At 37.5% G+C, this 22,557-nt stretch overlaps 2 protein-coding genes across 2 annotated transcripts; both read left to right on the plus strand.

The window, feature by feature from the left end:
* Window positions 1–2,674: 2,674 nt before the first annotated feature.
* On the plus strand, window positions 2,675–6,466 carry LOC129409161 (testis-specific serine/threonine-protein kinase 1-like). Its single transcript, XM_055154340.1, has 2 exons — window positions 2,675–2,941; window positions 5,837–6,466. The coding sequence occupies exons 1-2, from the start codon at window positions 2,675–2,677 to the stop codon at window positions 6,464–6,466; spliced, it is 897 nt and encodes a 298-aa protein (XP_055010315.1).
* Window positions 6,467–8,870: 2,404 nt separating this feature from the next.
* Window positions 8,871–19,001, plus strand: hdgfl3 (HDGF like 3). Its single transcript, XM_020923341.2, has 6 exons — window positions 8,871–9,102; window positions 12,403–12,479; window positions 13,555–13,693; window positions 15,164–15,337; window positions 16,656–16,769; window positions 18,642–19,001. The coding sequence occupies exons 1-6, from the start codon at window positions 9,019–9,021 to the stop codon at window positions 18,666–18,668; spliced, it is 615 nt and encodes a 204-aa protein (XP_020779000.1). The 5' UTR covers window positions 8,871–9,018; the 3' UTR covers window positions 18,669–19,001.
* The last annotated feature ends 3,556 nt before the right edge of the window (window positions 19,002–22,557 follow it).

Below are 22,557 nucleotides of genomic sequence, written 5' to 3' on the forward strand. Positions count from 1 at the left end.
GTGGATATAGCCCAAAATGTGAAAACAGGAAAATACCTCTGTGTAATCCATTTATTTCAACAAAGTAACTGTAATCCAATTACCACTCACTGAAACAGTAACTGTAACTGAATACAGTTACTCATAATTTGTACTCTGATTACATAACTCCAGTACATGTAATCTGTTACTCCCCAACACTGTGTATCAAGCAAAGTGCAATGTGTTACCTGTAAATATTCAAAGATTGTTCAAGATGAGAACAAGCCACTACAATTTAAAAGGAACCTACATGTTTAACAAAAAAAACAGATTCAGAACCAAGGTTATGGAGCGAAGTGTTACTGTGAAAGGAGTTCACTTATGGAATAATCTTGACAAAGAAATAAAAGAATCAAGTACAATGATGACATTTAAAAAAATATAAAATCAAATGTAATGTGTATGTATGAAAAAGAAAACTAAATTGTTGTGCGTGATAGTGAAGATTACTGTTTGCAATTGATCAGTAATTGTGCCTGAACTGATATGGAATGTTTAGTGACCATCGGTGTTGATGTTTTGTCGTGAAAAGAGAAAGGAGGGCAGATAACATAAGATTTCTCTTCTTGTATGTTTGATGTTGTGACACTGTTGATGTCTTTTTATACTTTATGAATGAAATAAATAAACAAATACAAATATAATGAAATGCGTAGAATTCATAGGTTTATAGGGATGTAACAGTAACTAAAATATCATGATATTGTATCATCAAAGTTCTCACAATAATATCGTGGACCATCACAATATACTGAATTACAAGTCTCTTTGCTTAAATTAAGAGTTATGGTGCAACAACAGCTAAAAAAGGACAGAGGGAACTACATAGACCATGATCCTTTGCTCCTTTTCAGTGCAGACTACAAGAAGAAATAACAGTTCTAAGCACTTTGAAGGAAAAAGTTGCATACTAACAGTTTTGTCCACAAAATATCACAATAAATATCGTCCCGTGAGATGTATATCATGAAAATATCGTCCCGAGAGATTTGGCTATTGTTACATCCCTATAGATTTATATTTTATTTTTCTCAAATGTCAATGTTCCTGGGCATGTTTAAAATGCTCCTGCTTAAATAAAGGATAAATGACTGCAATTTTAGTTCAATTTTCTTTTTTCTGAATCTGCATTTATTTATTTTAATGAGTCCTGGAATTCCACTGAGCAGCATTTTCTCAAAGCTCCAAGATGAAGTTCTTCAGAAAAAAACATAATCCTGGTGAAAGAGCTGAAACACCAGCTCAGTGCGGCAGAGGTGACGCTCCACACTCTGCAAAATGAGATGGAGACAGAGAGAGAGGAAAGAGCCGCAGTGTGGAGGGCTCGACGAGAGTCCATCAACTTCTCCAAAATCATTCAGGAGATGAACCGTAGAACTGTGCAGCTACAGGCAGAGCTGGACAAGACCAAGCAAAATACACTGGTCAAAAAAGACAGACACATCCAAAAGCACAAAGAAATGATCAGTATACTTGAGGTACAGCAGAGAGAGGAGAGGAGGAAGAGTCAGGAACTTCAAGATGAGGTCTCCAAATTCCAAAAAAGATTAACAGGAGAGCGAGCAGAGTTTGAGAGGGGAGAAGGATGCCCCATGTTCAATACAATAAAAAAAAAAAAAATCTGTATTATATATATTTTTCTGTTGTCATCCATGTGCAGGTCTTTGTGGTCATGGAGCTATGCCAGAATGGAGACCTCTCAGAGTATCTAAAATCTGAAGGACCGCTGCCTGAGGAAAGCAGCAGACGACTGTTTGTCCAGCTCTGTGCCACTGCCCCGATGCTCTGATAAACATTATTTTATCAGAGGAACAAGGACATGGTCTCGATGACGAGTCTATGCGTAAATCGATCATGGAGAACCCAGCCATCCCTGTACGGCTATAGGGTATAAGACGCAACAGTGGCAGATGTAATCAGACAGGGAGGAGGTGACCGTCCCCTCCCTTGGATTCATTTTGTTCTTTTAGGACCATCCTAAACAGAACCAGATCCCAGTAAATGTCACCTATACCTGGAGACGTGCAGGATGTCGTCATTGGCGGCCAGTGGGCAGAGACCTGGCTGCATGACGATTACCTCTTGCACCAGGACAACTATTGGGGAATTATGGTGTTTGCTACAGAGGAAAATCTCTGTGTGCTGGTCCAGTGTCCTCAGGTTTATCTAGATGGGACTTTCAAAAGTTGCCCAGCCCTGTTCAATCAGGTCTTCACCGCTCAAGGGAAGTTTCAAGACTGGGTCATTCCCTTCATTCCCAAATAGGGAAACCGTCTAAACTGTTGTTAACGATCAGTCCCAATTTCAGCAACTCAGCATGTTCACTCTGCATAAACCTAATACAATTTTTTTTTTTGTTAATCTGTGTTATATATAACATAATTCTGCTTTTATATAGCATAGATGCATAGAGCATAGATAAATGCTGCCATCTGCTGGAGGGCAGCAGACTCTTTGGCACTTACAGGCTTTCAGCAACTGCAGATTTGTTTAATTGCTCATAAAATATAATATAAAATCACCTCTTATCTACCCTGACTGAATTAATTTGAATAAAAACATCTGGAATGAGTGTTACCAGGTAATCATGTAGTTATTCTTTAAAAAAATAACATTGTGCGTTAAAGTCAGTGTCAACGCTGGATGCTTCGTCATGAGTTTAGGACTAAAGGATAAACTGTTTATGGAGAAACATGGATTCACCTTCCAGAAGATCCTTGGAGAGGGACAATACGGCAAAGTGGTGAAAGCCTCTTCGAACCGCATGAGGCAGGACTTTGCTGTGAAGATCATAGACAGGAAAAACGCAGAGCCCATTTATCTGGAGAAGTTTCTGCCCAGAGAATTAGAAATCATGAAGTGTCTGAAGCATCCGAACGTCATCAAAACATTTTGCGTATTTAAAGGGAGCGGCAGCAAGGTAAGAGCGTGTCTATATTGAATCCAAAAGATATTTTACTATAGGTTTTGTCACAGATAGGATGTATATTATTAAGAGCAAATATAATAGCGATGTAATGCTTCTCCCATCAACAAAAATATGTTAGTTTGTTCCCACTTACTGCCTACATACCCTTGGGCAGAAACATTACATATCTTGCCTGTGTGGGTGTGCTGCTGGAGTAAAACTTGTTAAAAATGTGAAATTGTAACTTTTCCTTTGGTTTGACACACACACACACACACACACACACACACACATACACAGAGCAGCTATGGTGACTACAAATATGACATTAAAAAAGGCTGATGATTCAATTTATCCTTCCCCAGGTTCATACCCCAGAATAAAGACACATACTGATAGGCCTGTCACAATAACACACATCTGAAGCAGGATACATCGCTGCAGAAATATACTCTGATAAACTATAATATTGAAACTAATGTGCGCCACTGACACAATAACAACGCATCACCCCAATAAACAAGTATATCTCAAACCGCCCCACTTTTATATTAAAAAAAATAAGTAAATAAAAGATTACATATGATAAATAGCAAGCAAAACATTATATTTTAGACATCTCGATAATATCAGTTCATATATCAGTCTTCTATCAAATGTTTCTGGAGTTGTTTACAGTACGCACTCTGAACACTCCTGCACTCCTTTTTGGGCCAATTTTTTTTTTATTTTGTTGTTGTTGTTGTTGTTATTTCTGCTATGATTTCATTAATGTTATTTATTCCATTGTAAAAGAATGTACATTTCTTACTTGCCCAAAATAATTACATGAAATCAAAAAATCTAAATCAATCCAACTTTTTAATCATCAGTCTTCAAATCTAATCGCTATTGCAATACAAAAAAATTGTCGTTGTGTCCTTAGGCAAGGAACTTCACCCACATTGCCTAGTATGAAAGTGGTGTGTGTGTGTGAGTGATGGTGGTGGTCAGAGGGGCTGATGGTGCAGATTGGCAGCCGTGCTTCAGTCAGTCTACCCCAGGGCAGCTGTGGCTACAATAGTAACTTAACACCACCGAGTGTGGAGTGAATGAATAATGCTCTGTAAAGTGTCTTTGTGACATATGTCTGTGAAAAGTGCTATATAAATAAAAAACTTACTTAGGCTGCGTTCAGACTGCAGCCTGAAGTGACCAAAATCTGATTTTTTGGCCCCTATGTGACCTGTATCTGATCTTTTAATGACACAGATTCGATTTTTTCAAATGCAACCCAGACCAATTGGATATGTGCTCCTAAAACCGATACATATCTGATCTTTTGACATGCGACTTCAGTCTGAACGGCCAAGGCGCATTCATCCGACCTACACGTCATCAACAAGCCACAAATGTACACAAACGTTCTTCTCATCATACAAAAGTTGTTAATGAACTCCGTGTCACTGAAGCGAAGCACATCACCACTCACCACTCTTGGCTACGTCTCCGCATCCACACGTTTCTTTCAACAGACGTCGCTGCCGCTGTCCCACAAAACACCACGGCCAAAAACCTCGTCCTTTTCCTTCTCAATCTCCTCCTTAAAACAAGTAAGTTGTTCATGTTCTGGCTCCTGTACGAGAGGAACTTTAAAATCTCCAGGTGCTCAATGCTCGCGTCCATGTTTGGACAACTTCAATAAACACAGAGCACGCTCGCTGCGGTTGACGTCATCGCGTCCTCCAGTGCGCGTGCAGGACACTTTTGGGCCGTTTAATGTTCACACTGGAGTCACATACAAGTCACATTTAATTGGAAATGTGAACGACCTCGCAAAAACATCAGATTTCATGAAAAAAAAATCCGAATTGAGCGTTAAGTCCTGCAGTCTGAACGAAGCCTTACTTACTATAACTATGGACTTGTGTTGGTGAACAAATTGACCCATGTCTAATACTAAGTGTAACCCATGTAAACATATGGTTTCTAATATTTCATCGTGTAAAACTTTCATTTCGGACGCTCCTTGAATGTATCATGTGCACATGCGGCCTGCACCTAGCTAGAGACGGCAGTGAGACACGGAGAGCATGTGAACAAGATATACAGTGAGTCAAACAGTCTGGAAAGTGTAAAAAATGTACTTTAAACCAGTTCTAATTTAAGGTTGTGTACTTTACAGAGCATTTAGAGTGTCTTACTCCCAATTCTGATTGAGTGGAGAGTGGTTGTTTTCTTGGAAACTCCGGTGAGTTACTAAACTATGACAAAATAGCAGGATTCTCTCTTGCTAAGTTGCACGTGAAGGGATCAATGTAACACAACGATGTAATTGATTTAGAACATTTTATGAGATCTCATTTTATTTAGAAACTATTGTTGAAATTAATTTTATTCATTGTTCTGTACTGTATGTGCAGACTGTTTTTTTTAGTGGTCCTGGAACTGATCTTGGAGTACAGTGCTGACGGTGATGGCGAGCCAGACCCAGTGAGAACTCCTTAAGAATCCTGGAGCAGAGTGGCCAGCTGCTTGGGGTTTCAAGAAAAGATCTTCAGACCTGACCACTCCCTTAAATCACTGGATCCCAGATAAGAAACAACCAATCACATTTTGGAAAAGACACTTTCAAACAATCCCAAGTCTTGCACCTCAGGACCAAGTACCAAAAGACATTTAGCATTCCTAACTTTATTTTATTTTATTTTCAAAGAGCTCAACACCTTTGTCATTTGCACTGGTTTACTGTGCCATTGTTGAATTGTATTAAACCTGCCGGCTGTTCAACTTTAAATCTTCTCTCATTTATATTACTCCTCCAGAACCTAGTCTACAGCCCTAGCCTAATATTATTAAGCAGGTGTTACATAAACTTTAAAAAATCTGTCTTATTTAACATCCGCTTTTGTTGTCATTCATGTTCAGGTGTTTGTGGTGACGGAGTTGTGCGACATCGGAGACCTTTCTAAGCACATAAAAGCCAAAGGCCCACTGTCTGAGGAGTTCAGTAAAAGAGTCTTCGTCCAGCTCTGCGACGCCGTTCAGTATCTCCACGGAATCGGCATCGTGCACCGAGATCTGAAATGCGAAAATCTAGTTTTGGATCGAAATAACAACATTAAAGTGTGTGACTTCAGCCTGAGCAAGAGACTGAGCTACACAGACGGACAACCGGATTTAAGCAAAACCTGCTGCGGCACCAGTAACTACATCGCTCCAGAGATCTTACGCAGTTTAGCATACAACCCCGTAGTGACTGATGTCTGGAGCATGGGGGTAATCCTGTTTAAAATGCTCTACGACGCCTTTCCATTCTCCTCAACGAGAGCTCTCAAGATGGCGCACGTTAAAATGACACGCCACATAAATTTCCCAGACACGCCCCACGTCTCACTCGAGGCCGTGGAGCTGATTCTTCATACTTCACCCAAACGTGGCGCATCGGACCAGCATCCCCCGCATCCTGGAGGGTCCGTGGATGATGCAGGACGAGCGGGTAGAGGGCGCCGCCGAGTCTTCCGAAGCAAAACGAGGAGAGAAGACTGGCGAAGATAACAAGGATTCTGATGAAGCAATGTGAAACTGTCACGGCAAAAACGCAAACGTCAAGAGGAGATGATGGTTTTTAATAAACTGTTTATAAAATGTATGTATCAAAGATTAAAAGTTCAAGTTATTTCTTATAATAGACATAATTATATAGAACTTGTGACATTTGTTGTAGTCTCTGCCGTTGTGAACTTAAGGTTACTTACTTAAAGTCGGGCAGCAGTAGCTCAGTTGGTAGTGTTTGTCCACTGATGCAAAGGTTGGCGGTTTGAATCCCACTCTCAACATAAACATCATTGTTAGATTCACTGACTGTTACGTCCCCTTTGCTAGAGGAGAAAGGGAAGTAACAATAAAACCAGGATGTTTAAGGTTTAACAGTGTAGGAAAGAACAAAAAAATTGGCATTTAAGGAGAAAATAAAAAGGATTTAAACTAAATAATCTAATAACTAAGGAGCCCTGACTAAGTACAACATGACAAAATCTAACTCAAGTTGTACTGCGAACAAAAAGGAGTCTCAAAGAACTAAAGGAGGCAACAGCCGGCAATATAACGAAACGAGACAAGCCAAAACATCAAATAAAAAGGCTCGGCTGGATCACTGCTCGCCCTGTTTGTTTTAGTTGTGGAGAAGCAACGACGAGGAAATCTTCACATAAGAAGTTTTGTCTGATAAAAGAAAATAAAAAGCCCAGACTTTAGTTAACTGTATTAAAAATATTATTGATAAAAGACGAGGAGACACTGACTGGTTTAGTCCTGGTTTAGTCCTGGTTTAGACCTGGTTTAGTCCTGGTTTAGACTTGGTTTAGACCTGGTTTTAGACCTAGTTTAGACCTGGTTTTAGACCTGGTTTAGACTTGGATTAGACTTGGTTTAGACTTGGTTTAGACTTGGATTAGACTTGGTTTAGTCCTGGTTTAGTCCTGGTTTAGACTTGGTTTAGACCTGGTTTTAGACCTGGTTTAGACCTGGTTTAGACTTGGTTTGGACCTGGTTTAGACCTGGTTTTAGTCCTGGTTTAGTCCTGGTTTAGACTTGGTTTGGACCTGGTTTGGACCTGGTTTAGTCCTGGTTTAGACCTGGTTTTAGACCTGGTTTAGTCCTGGTTAGAGCCTGGTTTAGTCCTGGTTTAGACCTGGTTAGACCTGGTTTAGTCCTGGTTTAGTCCTGGTTTAGACCTGGTTTAGACCTGGTTTTTGTCCTGGTTTAGACCTGGTTTAGTCCTGGTTTAGACCTGGTTTAGTCCTGGTTTAGACCTGGTTTTAGACCTGGTTTAGACTTGGATTAGACTTGGTTTAGACCTGGTTTCAACCTGGTTTAGTCCTGGTTTAGACTTGGTTTAGACCTGGTTTGGACCTGGTTTGGACCTGGTTTAGACCTGGTTTAGACCTGGTTTAGACTTGGTTTGGACCTGGTTTAGACCTGGGTTTAGTCCTGGTTTTAGACCTAGTTTAGACTTGGTTTAGACCTGGTTTTAGACCTGTTTTTAGACCTGGTTTAGACTTGGATTAGACTTGGTTTAGACCTGGTTTAGTCCTGGTTTAGTCCTGGTTTAGCCCAAAATGTGAAAACAGGAAAATACCTCCGTGTAATCCATTCATTTCAACAAAGTAACTGTAATCCAATTACCACTCACTGAAACAGTAACTGTAACTGAATACAGTTACTCATAATTTGTACTCTGATTACATAACTCCGGTACATGTTACTCCGGTTCTGTTACTCCCCAACACTGAGTATTTTATAAAAACATGTATATTTTTAGGGGAAGCAGCAAGTCTTCTCAAGTCACAGGTCTCAAGTCCGAGTCATTGACCTTCAAGTCCAAGTCAAGTCCCAAGTCTTTGTCTTGTCAAGTCTCAAGTCCTAAAACTAGTGACTCAAGTCTGACTCGAGTCCAAGTCCAAGTCCCCAACGCTGAGGACCCCCTCCCTTATAAATAACAATAAAACAAATAAATACAATAATGTAAAAAGTAAAAGTATCTAGGGAAACACAGCTGCTGGTAATAATAATAATATTTCTTGAATTTGTTGTTGACAAGTTTGATAAAAATCTTCTTATCGATCCATGAATGTTTGACTTTTGGTGGTTTTGCATCACACAACTACTGCGAAAAACTCAAAATACAAGAGAAGTCTATTTATATGCGTGTGAAATCAAAATGGCTGCTTGTGTGCAAAAGTCTGTATTTATTTTACGCCACAGTTGTGCAGATATTAGTTGAATTTCTGGAGCATCCTCTCTTCAGGTGCTGCTGCTGCTGCTGCTGCTGCTGCTGCTGCTGCTGCTCTCACTGGAGCCATTCACGATCCCATTTACACCTGATTTCGTGCGTAAACGGATAGCCCACACATCCAGGCTTCGTTTTCCGCCTTTTTTAATTATTTATTTCCGTGTAAACTGCAGTCTTGATATAAAAACATTCATGGTCAATAATTCCACCGTGGCTGACTGCATCACGGGGCCACAGAAGACGGGATCGTGAAAAGGGATTAAATCTGAAAACCTACCGAGCCGAAAGCGGGTTTTTTCCTCACCCAGACAGAGACATGGCACGACCACGACCGCGGGAATACAAGGCAGGAGATTTGGTTTTCGCGAAAATGAAAGGATACCCACACTGGCCAGCGAGGGTGAGTCTGGGATGTAGCCGGGCTCGAGGCGCGCGGAGGCGGGGAGGCTGCACGAGACACCGCCGCTCTCCTCCCGCGGACCCTGCAACGATATAACCTTACCCCAAGACGAATATTAAGGTTTATTTTTGCAGAAATAGCGCGATTTTGTGTCTGGAAGCGTACGGATCGTGAGCTGCTAGCTACAATTACCCAAATTAGCATTCCCAGTAAAAAATCCTCGTACGTTTCCTTGGTTACGGTGCAATTTACTTTTTGCGCAATTCGCTTTTGTATCGTCGTGCAAAACGCAACTCCTATTTATAATTTTGCATCATTTAGGAGTTAAAAAGGCGACTCGACAACGCTGCTAGTTGACCTCAAGTAACCTATGCACATGCCCCCACGTTTATTATTAATGCACAATAACGAAACTAGAAAAACTAAGTGGATTCTGTAATCGCAAAAACAATACGCACTTTCAGAGTTTTGCATTGCAGCGTTTAGATCGTCATCAGGGTAAATAAAGTGTTAAATACATTGCATAGTTGTGTTACTGTGCGAACAAGCGTGCTAATTACCATTTAACCCACTAATCATGGACTTTATGTAACTTTATTTACTAGCAGTGTGCATTGCCTTGAGTCTGACGATACGATACATATCATGATGCGCATGTCACGATTCAGTATATCACGATATATTCCGGATATTGCGATTTATGAATAATTACTTCTAATAATACAGTCAACTACACCTTCAAGAGAACACAATTGTATGAGATATATTTTTTTATTTTAAAATCATGAGAACGGTGAATCTAACTAATGAATTTTTGTGAAAATTTTAAAAGAATTGTGCAGTGAAGTATCACGATCACGATGACCTAATCAATTTTTTTTTTCACCCCTAACATTTACTGTAGTTGAATTGGTTTGATTTTGGATATTGGATATTCGACACATTCAAAGACATTTAACTTCTAATCATTGATTTTTATTTTTTATTTTTTCAACAGCTTGTGATGTCTTCATAATCATCCAGGGTATATATCACAAGACAGTAATTATTTAAAAAATCATACTATAAGCTGATTTAATGTATATTTGTGAATTCAGCAGTCATTTTTTAACTTGTGATGTACAGACGTGGACGAAATAGTTGGTGCCCCTCTGGTAAGGAAAGAAAAATCAACAATGGTCAATGTTTTTTTTTAATAATTAGTACTTATGATTATGAAGATGTGACAGGTTGTTTGAAAAGAAATGTTAAATAAGTGTTGAATTCACAAATATGCATTAAATCAGCTCATAGTGTAGTATGATTTTACAAATATGCATTGAATCGTTAAATCTTTAAACGTGTCGAATATCCAGTAAAGTGTTAAATACATTGCAAACAAGCGTGCTAATTACCAATTAAACCACTAATCATGGGCTTTATGTAACTTTATTTACCGCAGTTGAATTGGCTTGATATTGGAGATTGGATATTTGGCACATTCAAAGACATTTAACTTATAATCATTGATTTTTTTTTTTTTTTTAACAACTTGTGATGTCTTCATAATCATCCAGGGTGTATATCACAAAACAGTAATTATTAAAAAAAAAATCATACTATGAGCTGATTTAATGTATATTTGTGAATTCAGCAGTCATTTTTTAACTTGTGATGTACAGATGTGGACGGAATTGTTGGTGCCCCTCTGGTAAGGAAAGAAAAATCAACAATGGTCAATGTTTTTTTTTAATAATTAGTACTTATGATCATGAAGATGTGACAGGTTGTTTGAAAAGAAATGTTAAATAAGTGTTGAATTCACAAATATGCATTAAATCAGCTCATAGTGTAGTATGATTTTACAAATATGCATTGAATCGTTAAATCTTTGAACGTGTCGAATATCCAGTAAAGTGTTAAATACATTGCAAACAACCGTGCTAATTACCATTTAAACCACTAATCATGGGCTTTATGTAACTTTATTTACCGCAGTTGAATTGGTTTGATATTGGAGATTGGATATTTGACACATTCAAAGACATTTAACTTATAATCATTGATTTTTTTTTTTTTTTAACAACTTGTGATGTCTTCATAATCATCCAGGGTGTATATCACAAAACAGTAATTATTAAAAAAAAACTTGTGATGTACAGATGTGGACGAAATTGTTGGTGCCCCTCTGGTAAGGAAAGAAAAATCAACAATGGTCAGTGGTCAATGATTTTTTTTTTTAATAATTACTGTCTTGTGGTATATACCCTGGATGATTATGAAGATGTGATAAGTTGTTTGTTCACAATTCACAAATATGCATTAAATCATTCATTTGTTAAATTTGAATGTGCTGAATATCCAGTATCAAACCAATTCAACTGTGGTACTTCATTTTGTTGTGATACTATGTTTTTTTTTCCTCATTTCCTCATCAAAAACATACCTCAGGGTTCCCACAGTGCTGGAAAAGTCACTGAAATTGAAAATGTCATTTTCCAGACCTGGAGAAGTCATGGAGTTTTGTCAATTCAATGAAAGTTTTGGAAAAGTCATGGAGTTTTAGTATCTCTTTCACACAACCACAGCATTCTGTTAAAAGTTATCATTAGGGTATTATGATTATTTCATTTGTTTGTTTAAAAGAGACGACAATAAATGTACTGACATTATTTTAAAAAAACTATAACACCAAACCATAAGGTGAGTGGAAAGTGTTAACATTTCAGATTTAGCCCTAAAATTATGCTCAAGTCTTCACATGTAAGGTGCTGTAAAGTCATGGAAAATTCACTTTAGGTCATGAAAAAGTCATGAAAAAGTTTTGAAATGTTGTCAGTGAAAAAGAGTGGGAACCCTGATACCTGGAGTTGTGTTTTTTTTTATTTAATCATGTTTAATACGCACAAACACTGCATATTCAGGATGTTTTCACTCATATAGAAAACACTGTTCCACCTTGTGATGTCATGTGGTGATACAGGGAGTGCTCCACTGCGTTTTTAAACTCCTACACCTTGACTAGAATCATTTTGGATAATTTTATCCCTGGAATTGGCGATGTCTTCTGAACTAAAAGCAAAAGGTAGATGTTAACTTGAAAACTACCGCTTCATGACATCACAAGGTGGAGCAGAGCATTTTGAGGTTTGGAGATGTAGAGAAATTAATAATAAAGAATTACTCAAGCAAAACACAACTCCAGCTATGTTTTTGACAAAATAACAACATTCTAACATGGTTTAAAGCTCACAAGAGTCAATTTTGCGTAATCCTTTAATAACCATAACAACAATAACATTTGTCCTTCGTCTTTTTCAGATTGACGAACTTCCTGAAGGAGCAGTGAAGCCTCCCGCCAACAAATATCCAATCTTCTTCTTTGGAACACATGAAACGTAAGCGTGATATCACTCCTCCTTCCATTTAAGGCCATTTATACCAAACCATCCACCCATTACAACTCCACTGTTTACACATCCACACAACTCAAGTATGCAGCCTCTGACCTTTAAATATTCATCTGTTTTAACTCATTGCTTGCCACATAAATTGCTGAGTTTGCATTATGATTTGTTGTTATAGTGCCCATGACAGACTGGATTTCTCCGATTTTACCAAAACACATTTAAAGGTGCACTATGTAACTTTTTGGTTGGGGATCTGTCATAAATCTACTTCAGATTTATTCAATTACAGGTGGTTTTATAGCTCAAAAATACTTAAAAACAGGCGTTCTGACTGTGAGCGGGGTCGCCTCTCCACAGATCTGACCTGTAACTTGATCTGGTTTGGTCTCCATGAAGATAGAAAGGTTTAATGCCATACTGTGAAACATTACAGACAAAGAAATAACATCTCCATTGAGAAAAGCATTTATTTAACAGACCCTCCACCAGAAAAGTTACACAATGCACCTTTAAGCTGATTGTATTTCAAATTCAAGATGACATTTCAGTATTTTTTTTCCCAGTTTGGCCAATTTGTAGGTTTTTAATTCTACTATTTTACAAATTTTACTAATTTCCTTGTTGGAAATCATGACGTCCTGCTCAGAAATTTCATTAATGTTACCAAGCAACCATGTGGTACAATGGCCCAAAACTCGAAATTTTTATTTAACAAATACAAATATAAAAAATATTTGTTTTTCTTTAAAAATAGGTTTAGAGTGTCAGAAAAAAATGTGTTTCTTATGTGTAAATTCTGACAAATTATTTGGACAGCACTCTCCCTAGTGTGATGTGATTCGTTTGGGAACATATTTTTCACCTTTTTTTCGCAAATTGTTTCTTGATTGTTATAAAACTGTAATTTATATTTACAACATGTATTATTCCACTAAATTAAGTCATAATTAGAGAATCATAAACCCTGTCAGATGCGCTTTAAATAGATTTTAGTTTTATTTTTAGTTCATTTTAATTGTATGTCTTCCTGGTTTTATTTTTTTTATTTTTTTTCTTGCCGTAGTGCTTTTCTGGGCCCAAAGGATCTGCTCCCCTACAAAGACTACAAAGACAAATTTGGCAAGTCCAACAAGAGGAAAGGCTTCAATGAGGGCCTGTGGGAGATCGAGAACAACCCCGGAGTCAAGTTCACGGGGTATCAGGTCAGTCTAATGAGGCAAACAGGCGAAGGGAATGAATGCACAGGGGCACAGTCTGGACTCTGAAAGCTTCACTTCAGCTCACACAAATGAAAGACAAATCAGTATTGTGAAGCAAGCGAAACCAAAATCTATTAAATCTACTAATTAAACAAATAATAATGTTTTTTATTGGGATTTGCAAGCTTGACATGTACAACAACATGTTAAATCTCCATACAAGGAAGGTGGGGTATTTCTAAAGCCACTGCTGCCCTGGGGCTGTCTGATGGGAACATGGCTGCCAATCTGCGCCTAAGGCCTTCTTGAACACGATATTAGTTTGTCCTGCTATGATGATCATTTTATTTTTATCACCTGGCCAGAGCCCCTAAATAATAGGGAATTACGTTTAATTGTTTTGTTTTTATTTGTTGCAAGAATATACAGATTAAATTTAAGATTAATTGTGTTTTTGCCTTGGTCAGGTCTCTCGTGAAAAAGAGATTCTGAGTCTAATTCTGAATCTGGGATTTGCTAATTAAATTAAGGGCCTGTTTACACGAGAATGCTTGCGGGTAAAAATTACAAAAAAGTTTATCGGAAGTGCCTTTTGTTTAGAAGGGCTTAAAAACACAAAAATGTCACTCCAGAGTGGAAAAGTTGAATCCGCTCCACTGTAGTGTTTCCGTCTACACTGCCCAAGATGCAAAACTCTGGTCAGATCTGCTCACGTCACGTACACGTTTACGTCACATACATACAGTACACAGAAACAAACATGTCGGATCATTTCCGTGCTCTGGCAGCTCTAATAAACTTACAGGAGGCTCCCAAAAAATGTACAGAATATGCAGAGATATTATTAGTGAACAGAGAAGGATCTGCAATCACCTCTGTCAAATTCTGGATGCACCAGTTCGTCGCAGGTGAGTCAGACGGTTATGGACGATACCTGGAGAACCAGTCGATGGTGGGACAACTTTGTGGAAGGAGGAGCTGATGAAAATGCGTGACGTGAAAACTTCTGTATGTCCAAAGATGCTCTTGTTGCTTTAAGAACAAACATACCCAATCGAATTACACATATTTTTGTGAAAACGCTCGTCTAAACACGGAATAAAAAGTGAAGACGCGACGCCACTTTTGAGTCTTCTGTCCAAACTGTCATCAAAAAAACGTAGCCAAAGGTTAAAAAGAAAACAAACAAACAATATGGCATTATACATATCTATTTTGCAGTTGATAAGTTACATGTGTTTTGAGGGCAAATGCCTTGAATGAAAAACATGCATTCTTACTGCGTCGCCTCTCCACAGATCTGAGCTGTAAATTGACCTGGTCACATGAGCTGTTTGTCTCCATGGAGATAGATAAGCTTAATGCCATGCTGTGGAAAATTGCAGGCATAGGGTTAATGACATCTCTGGTAGACGATCAAGTGGTGGAAAGTTACGTAGTGCACTTCATAAACCCAGAGCGCTGATCCCACAGGTGATGCAGAGCTCGTCAGAGGCAGAGGACGCAGGAAACGCAGCGGACGGCAGCAGTGAAGGAGAGGAGGGAGAAGAGGGAGAAGAGGGGGACTCTGTGGAAGAGGAGGAAGATACAGAGACTATCCAGACCGATAAGAGCGGCTCCAAGCGGAAAAAGTCTGGCTCTGCTAAGGTAAGTTTATATATTACATTACACACTCAAGTAAAGAGTCCGGGATTGAACTTCAGAAGATTTACATTACTGACCAAATCTGCCAAACAAAGTAAACCAAAGAGCTTTCAGTGTACCCAAGCTGCTGGGGCACTAACGGCAAATACAGGCAGACCACTTTAGTGTCAGGACACTGTGATTAAAGATATGTTTAGTATATTGTTTGGTTGGAGGTCCAGCACTTTTTTTGTGCAATTAGCCATTAAAATGATATTAAACAGCTCTACTTTATATTTATTCAATCACAGGTGGTTTTATAGCTCTAATATACCTTGAAAAACAGATATTCTGGCTGTGAGCGGGGTACCTCTCCACAGATCTGACTTGTAACTTTGTCTGGTTTGGTCTCCTTGAAGATAGAACGGTTTAATACCATACTGTGAACTATTCCTGGCAAAGCAATAACATTTGCGTGGAGAAAAGCATTTGACGAACCCTCGGCCAGAAAAGTTACACAATGCCCCTTCAAACTAACTAAAAATGTCTCTATGCAAATGGTTCTGAAAGTTATTGGCTGTGGCATAAGATTAAATGTATTCACTTGAATAAGAGAATAGCTCTCGCTGAAGGCCTCCAGCCCTGGTGCCATATTTCTTATAGTGTGGAGTTTATTGGTCCCCAGAGCCCCGTGCATCACAGTGCAGAGTCCTGGGGCAGCACCGCTCTTCTGAAACAGGTTACAGAGAGAAGTCAACCCTCCTCCTCAAAGTCAATACTGCTTATTCAGTGCATATGTTATTTGACAACCTTAAAGCTCATATTAAATGTGCAGACACTGGGGTTGGCTGACGCTGTCTAATAAAGCCCAGTGTGAACTCCATCAAACTAACTTAACCCTTTATCTCCTGCACATTCACTCTGCAATTCTCCCATTCACATGTCTCCATTAGTGCGCTCCCTGGTGCACTGCAGAGTACTGTACAGAGGAACACCGCGGCAGGTCCAAAAAGTCACATCTCACTCCTCTCCTAGCAACCGCTGTTGCCTAGCAACTGGGCTCCATCACACTCTGCACATGTGGTGCATTCAGGGACCTGCGGTGCATTCAGGGAGCCTCCCCTGTGCTGCATGTTTAAGTGCAAACATTTTAATATAGGTCAGTGTTTGAAACAGAGATGCTGCTTTTACTCATCTGTAACTAAACACCAACACAAGGTCAAGGTCTTTTGTGCTTTACTCACTTTACATCAAAACTCTTTATCTAAGTGAAGTATTAGATTGTAAAGAAAAGTTGTGATCCAGTCACCTGTCACTCTGCTCTGTTGTTTCTGTGCTACAGAAGTCAAAGCAGTCGCGTCTTTCTGAGGAAGACGAGAAAGACGGAAAAGAGGAGGAGCAGAAGAGCGGGTCAGACGGAGAGCAGGACAGTGACCTCCAGAACTCTGACAGTAAGGTAAGCTTAATATAATAATAATAATAATAATAATAATAATAAGGCACTCTGTTTGCTGAACATACAGGATATAATATAGTATAATAAGAATACAGTACACTGTATATAGAGCTTTTAATATAAAAATGACAGTCAGGCATCTTTACATAAGCTATAGAACAGTAAAGTACTAACATGTTAATTACAGAGAGTTTTAACATAATACTGATAGTAAACAGAGGTATGTAAAGTAGTCAAAATTGTGTTTAAATAAGAGTATCATTACTATAAAATAATATTACTTTAAGATTACTCAAGTAGAATTACAAAATAGTGGTATAAGAAATTACTCAAACAACAGTGACTCTTTGTCTGCACTTGTAAATAGTTCATATAGTTTAATGTAAAATGTCTGAAAAATTGTAAAGAAAGCTCACTGTGTTTGATTAGAAGAGTGGGGTGGGATTAAATAAGTTTTCTTCCTCCCACTCCTTTTTTATTTTTATTTATTTTTTGTTGATGTTATTTCTGCTATGAATTACTTAATGTTATGTGTTCCATTGTTAAAAAATATATATTTCTTACTTGCCCAAAATAAATACATAAATCAATCGATCAAATCAAGTAAGAGTGTAAAAGTATTTGGGAAACTGCTGCTCAAGTAGAGCTTTGTACTTACTTTGTTCTCCAGTTAAGTTTTATTAATCAGTGATGTGCGTAGGATTCAGCAGCATCGCAGTTATTTTTATAATATTTTTTAATAATCTGCTGCTCGTTAGTGTGAGGTGCTGCTGTTAATACGAGACGCCGACAGCCACACGGCGCAGTTTGACTTGTTTCTTTTATTACAAAATTGTAGATGAATATTGCAATTTTAAATGTGTAAATTATAACACGATGATCCACAGATGTCATAGATTATAACTTTATAACACAATAGATTCTTCCTTAATCAGTGTTGGGGAGTAACAGATTACATGTACCAGAGTTATGTAATCAGAGTACAAACTATGAGTAACTGTATTCAGTTACAGTTACTGTTTCAGTGAGTGGTAATTGGATTACAGTTACTTTGTTGAAATAAATGGATTACACGGCGGGATTTTCCTGTTTTAGTCTAAACCAAAAAAACTAAACTAGGACTATAACCAGAACTAAAACCAGAACTAAACCCAGGACTAAACCAGGACTAAACTAGGACTAAAACCAGGACTAAAACCAGGACTAAACTAGGACTAAACCAGGACTAAAACCAGGACTAAACTAGGACTAAACCAGGACTAAATCTAGGATTAAACCAGGACTAAACTAGGACTAAAACCAGGACTAAAACCAGGACTAAACTAGGACTAAACCAGGACTAAACTAGGACTAAAACCAGAACTAATATCAGAACTAAAACCAGAACTAAAACCAGGACTATACTAGAACTAAAACCAAGACTAAAACCAGGACTAAAACCAGGACTAAACTAGGACTAAAACCAGGACTAAAACCAGAACTAAAACTAGGATTAAACCAGGACTAAAACTAGTCCTGCTTTTAGTCCTAGTTTAGTCCTAAACTAGGACTAAAACCAGAACTAAAACCAGGACTAAACCAGGTCTAAACTAATATTGAATAATATTAGATATAATTGAAGTCAGCAGTGATCTCATATAGAAATCATTTCTCTATCAATAATATTTTGAATATGGTCAAGTAAAGACTGTAAGTAATCCAAAGTATTCAGATTACGTTACTCACTTCAAGTAATTTAATGAATTACTTTACAAACTACATTTTGGGGTCTGTAATCTGTAATCTGTAGGGGAATTACATTTTAAAAGTAACCTTCCCAACACTGTTTTTAATATGAACTTCGCTGTTGTTGTGTGTGATTTTGTCCATCAGAACCAGCTGCTTCTAGAGGAACATTAGGCAAAGGTCTGAAGACTTAAACTTTGTGTAGCTCAAAGAAACCTGCGTCACTGTCGTCACCTCCATCTGTTCCTCCCATAGACTGTGGCTCCACCTGGACTCTGTCTCTGTCCAACTCCAGGTGAGCTCTCACCCTGTCTCTTTACATCTGATACTCTACAGTAAAGCAGGTGTAAAGACATGAAACTGCATTTATTTTTTTATACCGTTTTGTTGTACTTTCACCCAGTGTAAAGTGTCTGGCATACTCTTGGTTTTCCTTAAAAGGACCCACTGCCTGAAATAGTACAGTTTTATTTAGTCAGAATTTGATGTAAATGCTGTTTGTGCCAAATCTCCCTCAAAGTCATTATGTTGTAATTGAGAATGAAAATTGAGTAGCTGAAGCCACTATCTATTAATGATGAAATAATACCTATCCCTGTTAGCTTAGTGTTTGGTTTTGTGAAGGTGTGTAATGTAGATTTAGATCTGCCTGCTTCTGACACTGGATTTAAGCTTCTCTAGAGACATCTATAGTCTCTGCATAAAATGCTTTAAAATGAATGTATTACCAAAAGCCTTTTTTATGTGAGGAACTGTTCTAAATTACAGTTTTGTCATTGAACTTGGAAAGTATAATTTATTTGGTATTAAAACTGAAATGTATTGATTCTGAATGAAATGTGACTCCCCAGGATACTGCTCATCATGGGCCCAGTTTGTTTTATATTATACATTGTGACGATGCATCATTTGATGTTTTATTCCAAATATTTGTAAGTCCACAAATATACCAGGTGTAAGCTAAGCCATGTGTCTCACTCCACACAGTGTAGATACCATGAGTATTTGTACTGGTCCGTACATTATAACTATTGTACCAGTCACGTTCATGTCTCCACAGCTTTGATAAGACTCTCATTCCTATATATACTCTACTACTGTCTATGATATTTGTTGGTTATTGCAATGTACTCATCACTCTAGTTGTAGCTTGGATTGTTTTACAATGATATCTATGGAAGGTCTTATGGAAATACCATACTACCATACTCTTTTATGTAACCAGACAAAGGTAGATCAGTGTCAGTGTTGTGCACACGCGGGTTTCTCAGTATTTTTAACCTGCACACTTCGGCTCATTGTAGAGAATAGGGCAGATGTACTTTGGACTGCTGTAGAAAACGGATCATGTTATGGGGAAAAGCACCAGTGTATCTGTGATATAATTCACTGTATATTTTACGTTCTGATGCAGCGCAGACATTGGACAGTAGAGGTCACTGCAGTCTATGATTTAAAAGGTCGTCCAGACTTGAGGCTTGCAGTAGGATACTCTTAACAGTTTAGTAAAAATACCAGCATTTTAGCACAATTCTATGTCTGAAATTTAATCATGGAAAATAAAATGACCAAAAAAACACATGTTTATTTGCACTGATGTTAAGTACACACTCTGTGGCATTATTCTTTTACTAATAATGTGGTTGTAACCAGTGTTGGGGAGTAACAGATTACATGTACCGGCGTTACATAATCAGAGTACAAATTATGAGTAACTGTATTCAGTTAGTTACTGTTTCAGTGAGTGGTACAATTACTTTGTTGAAATAAATGGATTACATGGTGGTATTTTTCTGTTTTCACATTTTGGGCTTTATCCCATTTTTTAAATAAATTTTTTTGGTAATTCCACTCATTGCCGGAAACCCAAACAGAGCATGCACCATAAGAGCTGTGTAAACATCTTGTTCATATTGGTGCCGTCAGTTACACAATGGACAATGTTGTTAATAATGGTCGTTGTTAATAATCTGATTCTGCATCATTTTGAGTAGCTGGCACCTTTATGTTTGTACTGAAAGGTTTTTGTTTTTTAATAAACAATATGACACCTAACAGTAGGGTGGACATACTTTAAGGCAGCAGCGATCTCATATAGAAAACATTTCTCTATCAATAATATTTTTAATATGTTTAGGGAAAGACTGGGCTTTTTATTGTCTTTAAGCAGACAAAATATCTCATGTTAAGATCCTCGTCTTTGCTTCTCTACAGTAAAACAAAAGTCTGTTCATGGAGACTTGGGCTCAACAGACAATTTGAAGAGAACAAACTTGAATTTTCAGGATGTGGTTGGTACATTCATGCAGTTTTAAAAAGCATGACAATATCAAGTAATCCAAAGTATTCAGATTACGTTACTCACTTTAAGTAATTTAATGGATTACGTTACAAACTACATTTTGGGGTATGTAATATGTAATCTGTAGGGGAATACATTCTAAAAGTAACCTTCCCAACACTGGTTGTATCATAATAAAAATGAAGTAACTATGAAAATAAACAAGAAGAATCAGTACAAACTCATTTTTCACTAAGGCAGCTAGTTGTAAAATTCGGACTGTGACATGTACTCTCCAATGTCTGCCTCAGTATATTATTTCAGTGCCATTTTATTACATTTTTTATCTTGTTTTGTCTCAATTTCTAATCTGAATGCGAACAGAAAAGTATAAGCTCGAAGGTCCAGTTCATATTAAACATAACGAGGTTCAGTGTGTGGTAAAATGGATTGCATTTAAAACTTTTTGGTTGTTGCATTAAAAACCTGAACATGAAATATAAATGTATTTATAATGAGATGTATCTAAGTCATGTTTTTCAGTTGGATTTCATCATCGGTCGAATCTGAGACATGTTTTGCATTTTAAAAGTTTGTATTTAACGTAAACTGATTTTGATGTTTATGTATGAGACTTTTACTAAATAAAATCATTGGAATGCATTTTGGGAGACTTTATTGTTATTATTTTATGTGGAGTGCTCCTGTTTTTAAACCTAGACTCGAAAATACATTGAAACAAATTACATTTTCAATAATTTTTTCTTCATTTGAACTTTGTATACACACTATATTTAATACAGCTTAAGATCAGAATCATAACAAAATTAATTAATAAGTAACACCCATCTGTATCAGTAAGGTCCAGGTCATTGCATCAATAAAGTCACTATTATTAAAGCCACACTCAGCTACTTTAAAAGCTGTTTAAGTTCTATGCCATCACCATGATTCAGCTGAAATAAAAAAGCCATACTTTGGAACTTTATCCATGGAGACAGATTCATTTAATACCATACAGTGGATATGTTTTGAGAGAGATTGAGATGTATGTATTTATTTTGTGCAAATAAGAAATGTACATTATTTTACAATGGAACATATAACATCAATGAAATCATGTCAGAAATAAAAAAATAAAAATAAATGGCCCAAAAAGGAGTGGGAAGAAAGGAGTGTTATCCATGGAGACAAGCAAGAGGAGCCTTTTACCTACAGGCAGGTAAGAGTCAGGTTTGTGGAAATGCAAGCCCTGCTCACAGTAAAGACGCATGCTTTTCAGTGCAATTAAAACATCCAAAATAATAATAAAAACATGCTTTCAATTTGTATTTTTGGCTGGAAAGCATTTAAAGGGCTTTAAATGCTACAACGAACATTGTACATAGTGTAATAGTGTAAACCCCCAGTGTAGCGCTTTAAATCAAAGAACCAACATCCCGCATTTTACGTTTTAAAAGCTTGTACTGATTTTGATTTTTATATGGGAGACCTTTACTATATAAAATCACTGGAATGCATTTTGGAAGACTTTATCATTATTATTTGGTGAGCTCTTGTTTTCAAAACTAGACTCTTACATTAGACTGATACAAAAACAGTTATATGTATTTATTAGGCCTACACATAGACAGTCTCTGGGCCTGCATCATAAGGTCTGGAATCTTAAAGGTTGTATGGAGGATTTTTTTGTTTTGTTTCAAATTGTCAGTGAAAGTTTAAAATACCATTACAGAGACGTAGCAGCTTTGTAATTATGATGACCAAAAAAAAAAAAAGAAT

Source organism: Boleophthalmus pectinirostris, unplaced genomic scaffold (genome assembly GCF_026225935.1).
Source record: "Boleophthalmus pectinirostris isolate CB_2022bp ecotype Guang Dong unplaced genomic scaffold, ASM2622593v1 HiC_scaffold_19, whole genome shotgun sequence".
NCBI lineage: Eukaryota > Metazoa > Chordata > Actinopteri > Gobiiformes > Gobiidae > Boleophthalmus > Boleophthalmus pectinirostris.

Bases quoted from the DNA above. Each gene is read 5' to 3' on its own strand.
- hdgfl3 (XM_020923341.2), top strand. From the start codon at position 9,019: ATGGCACGACCACGACCGCGGGAATACAAGGCAGGAGATTTGGTTTTC. The intron at 12,480-13,554 runs GTAAGCGTGATA...TTCTTGCCGTAG, and splicing joins TTCTTTGGAACACATGAAAC to TGCTTTTCTGGGCCCAAAGG. The intron at 15,338-16,655 runs GTAAGTTTATAT...TCTGTGCTACAG, and splicing joins AAAAGTCTGGCTCTGCTAAG to AAGTCAAAGCAGTCGCGTCT.
- LOC129409161 (XM_055154340.1), top strand. From the start codon at position 2,675: ATGAGTTTAGGACTAAAGGATAAACTGTTTATGGAGAAACATGGATTC. The intron at 2,942-5,836 runs GTAAGAGCGTGT...ATTCATGTTCAG, and splicing joins TTAAAGGGAGCGGCAGCAAG to GTGTTTGTGGTGACGGAGTT.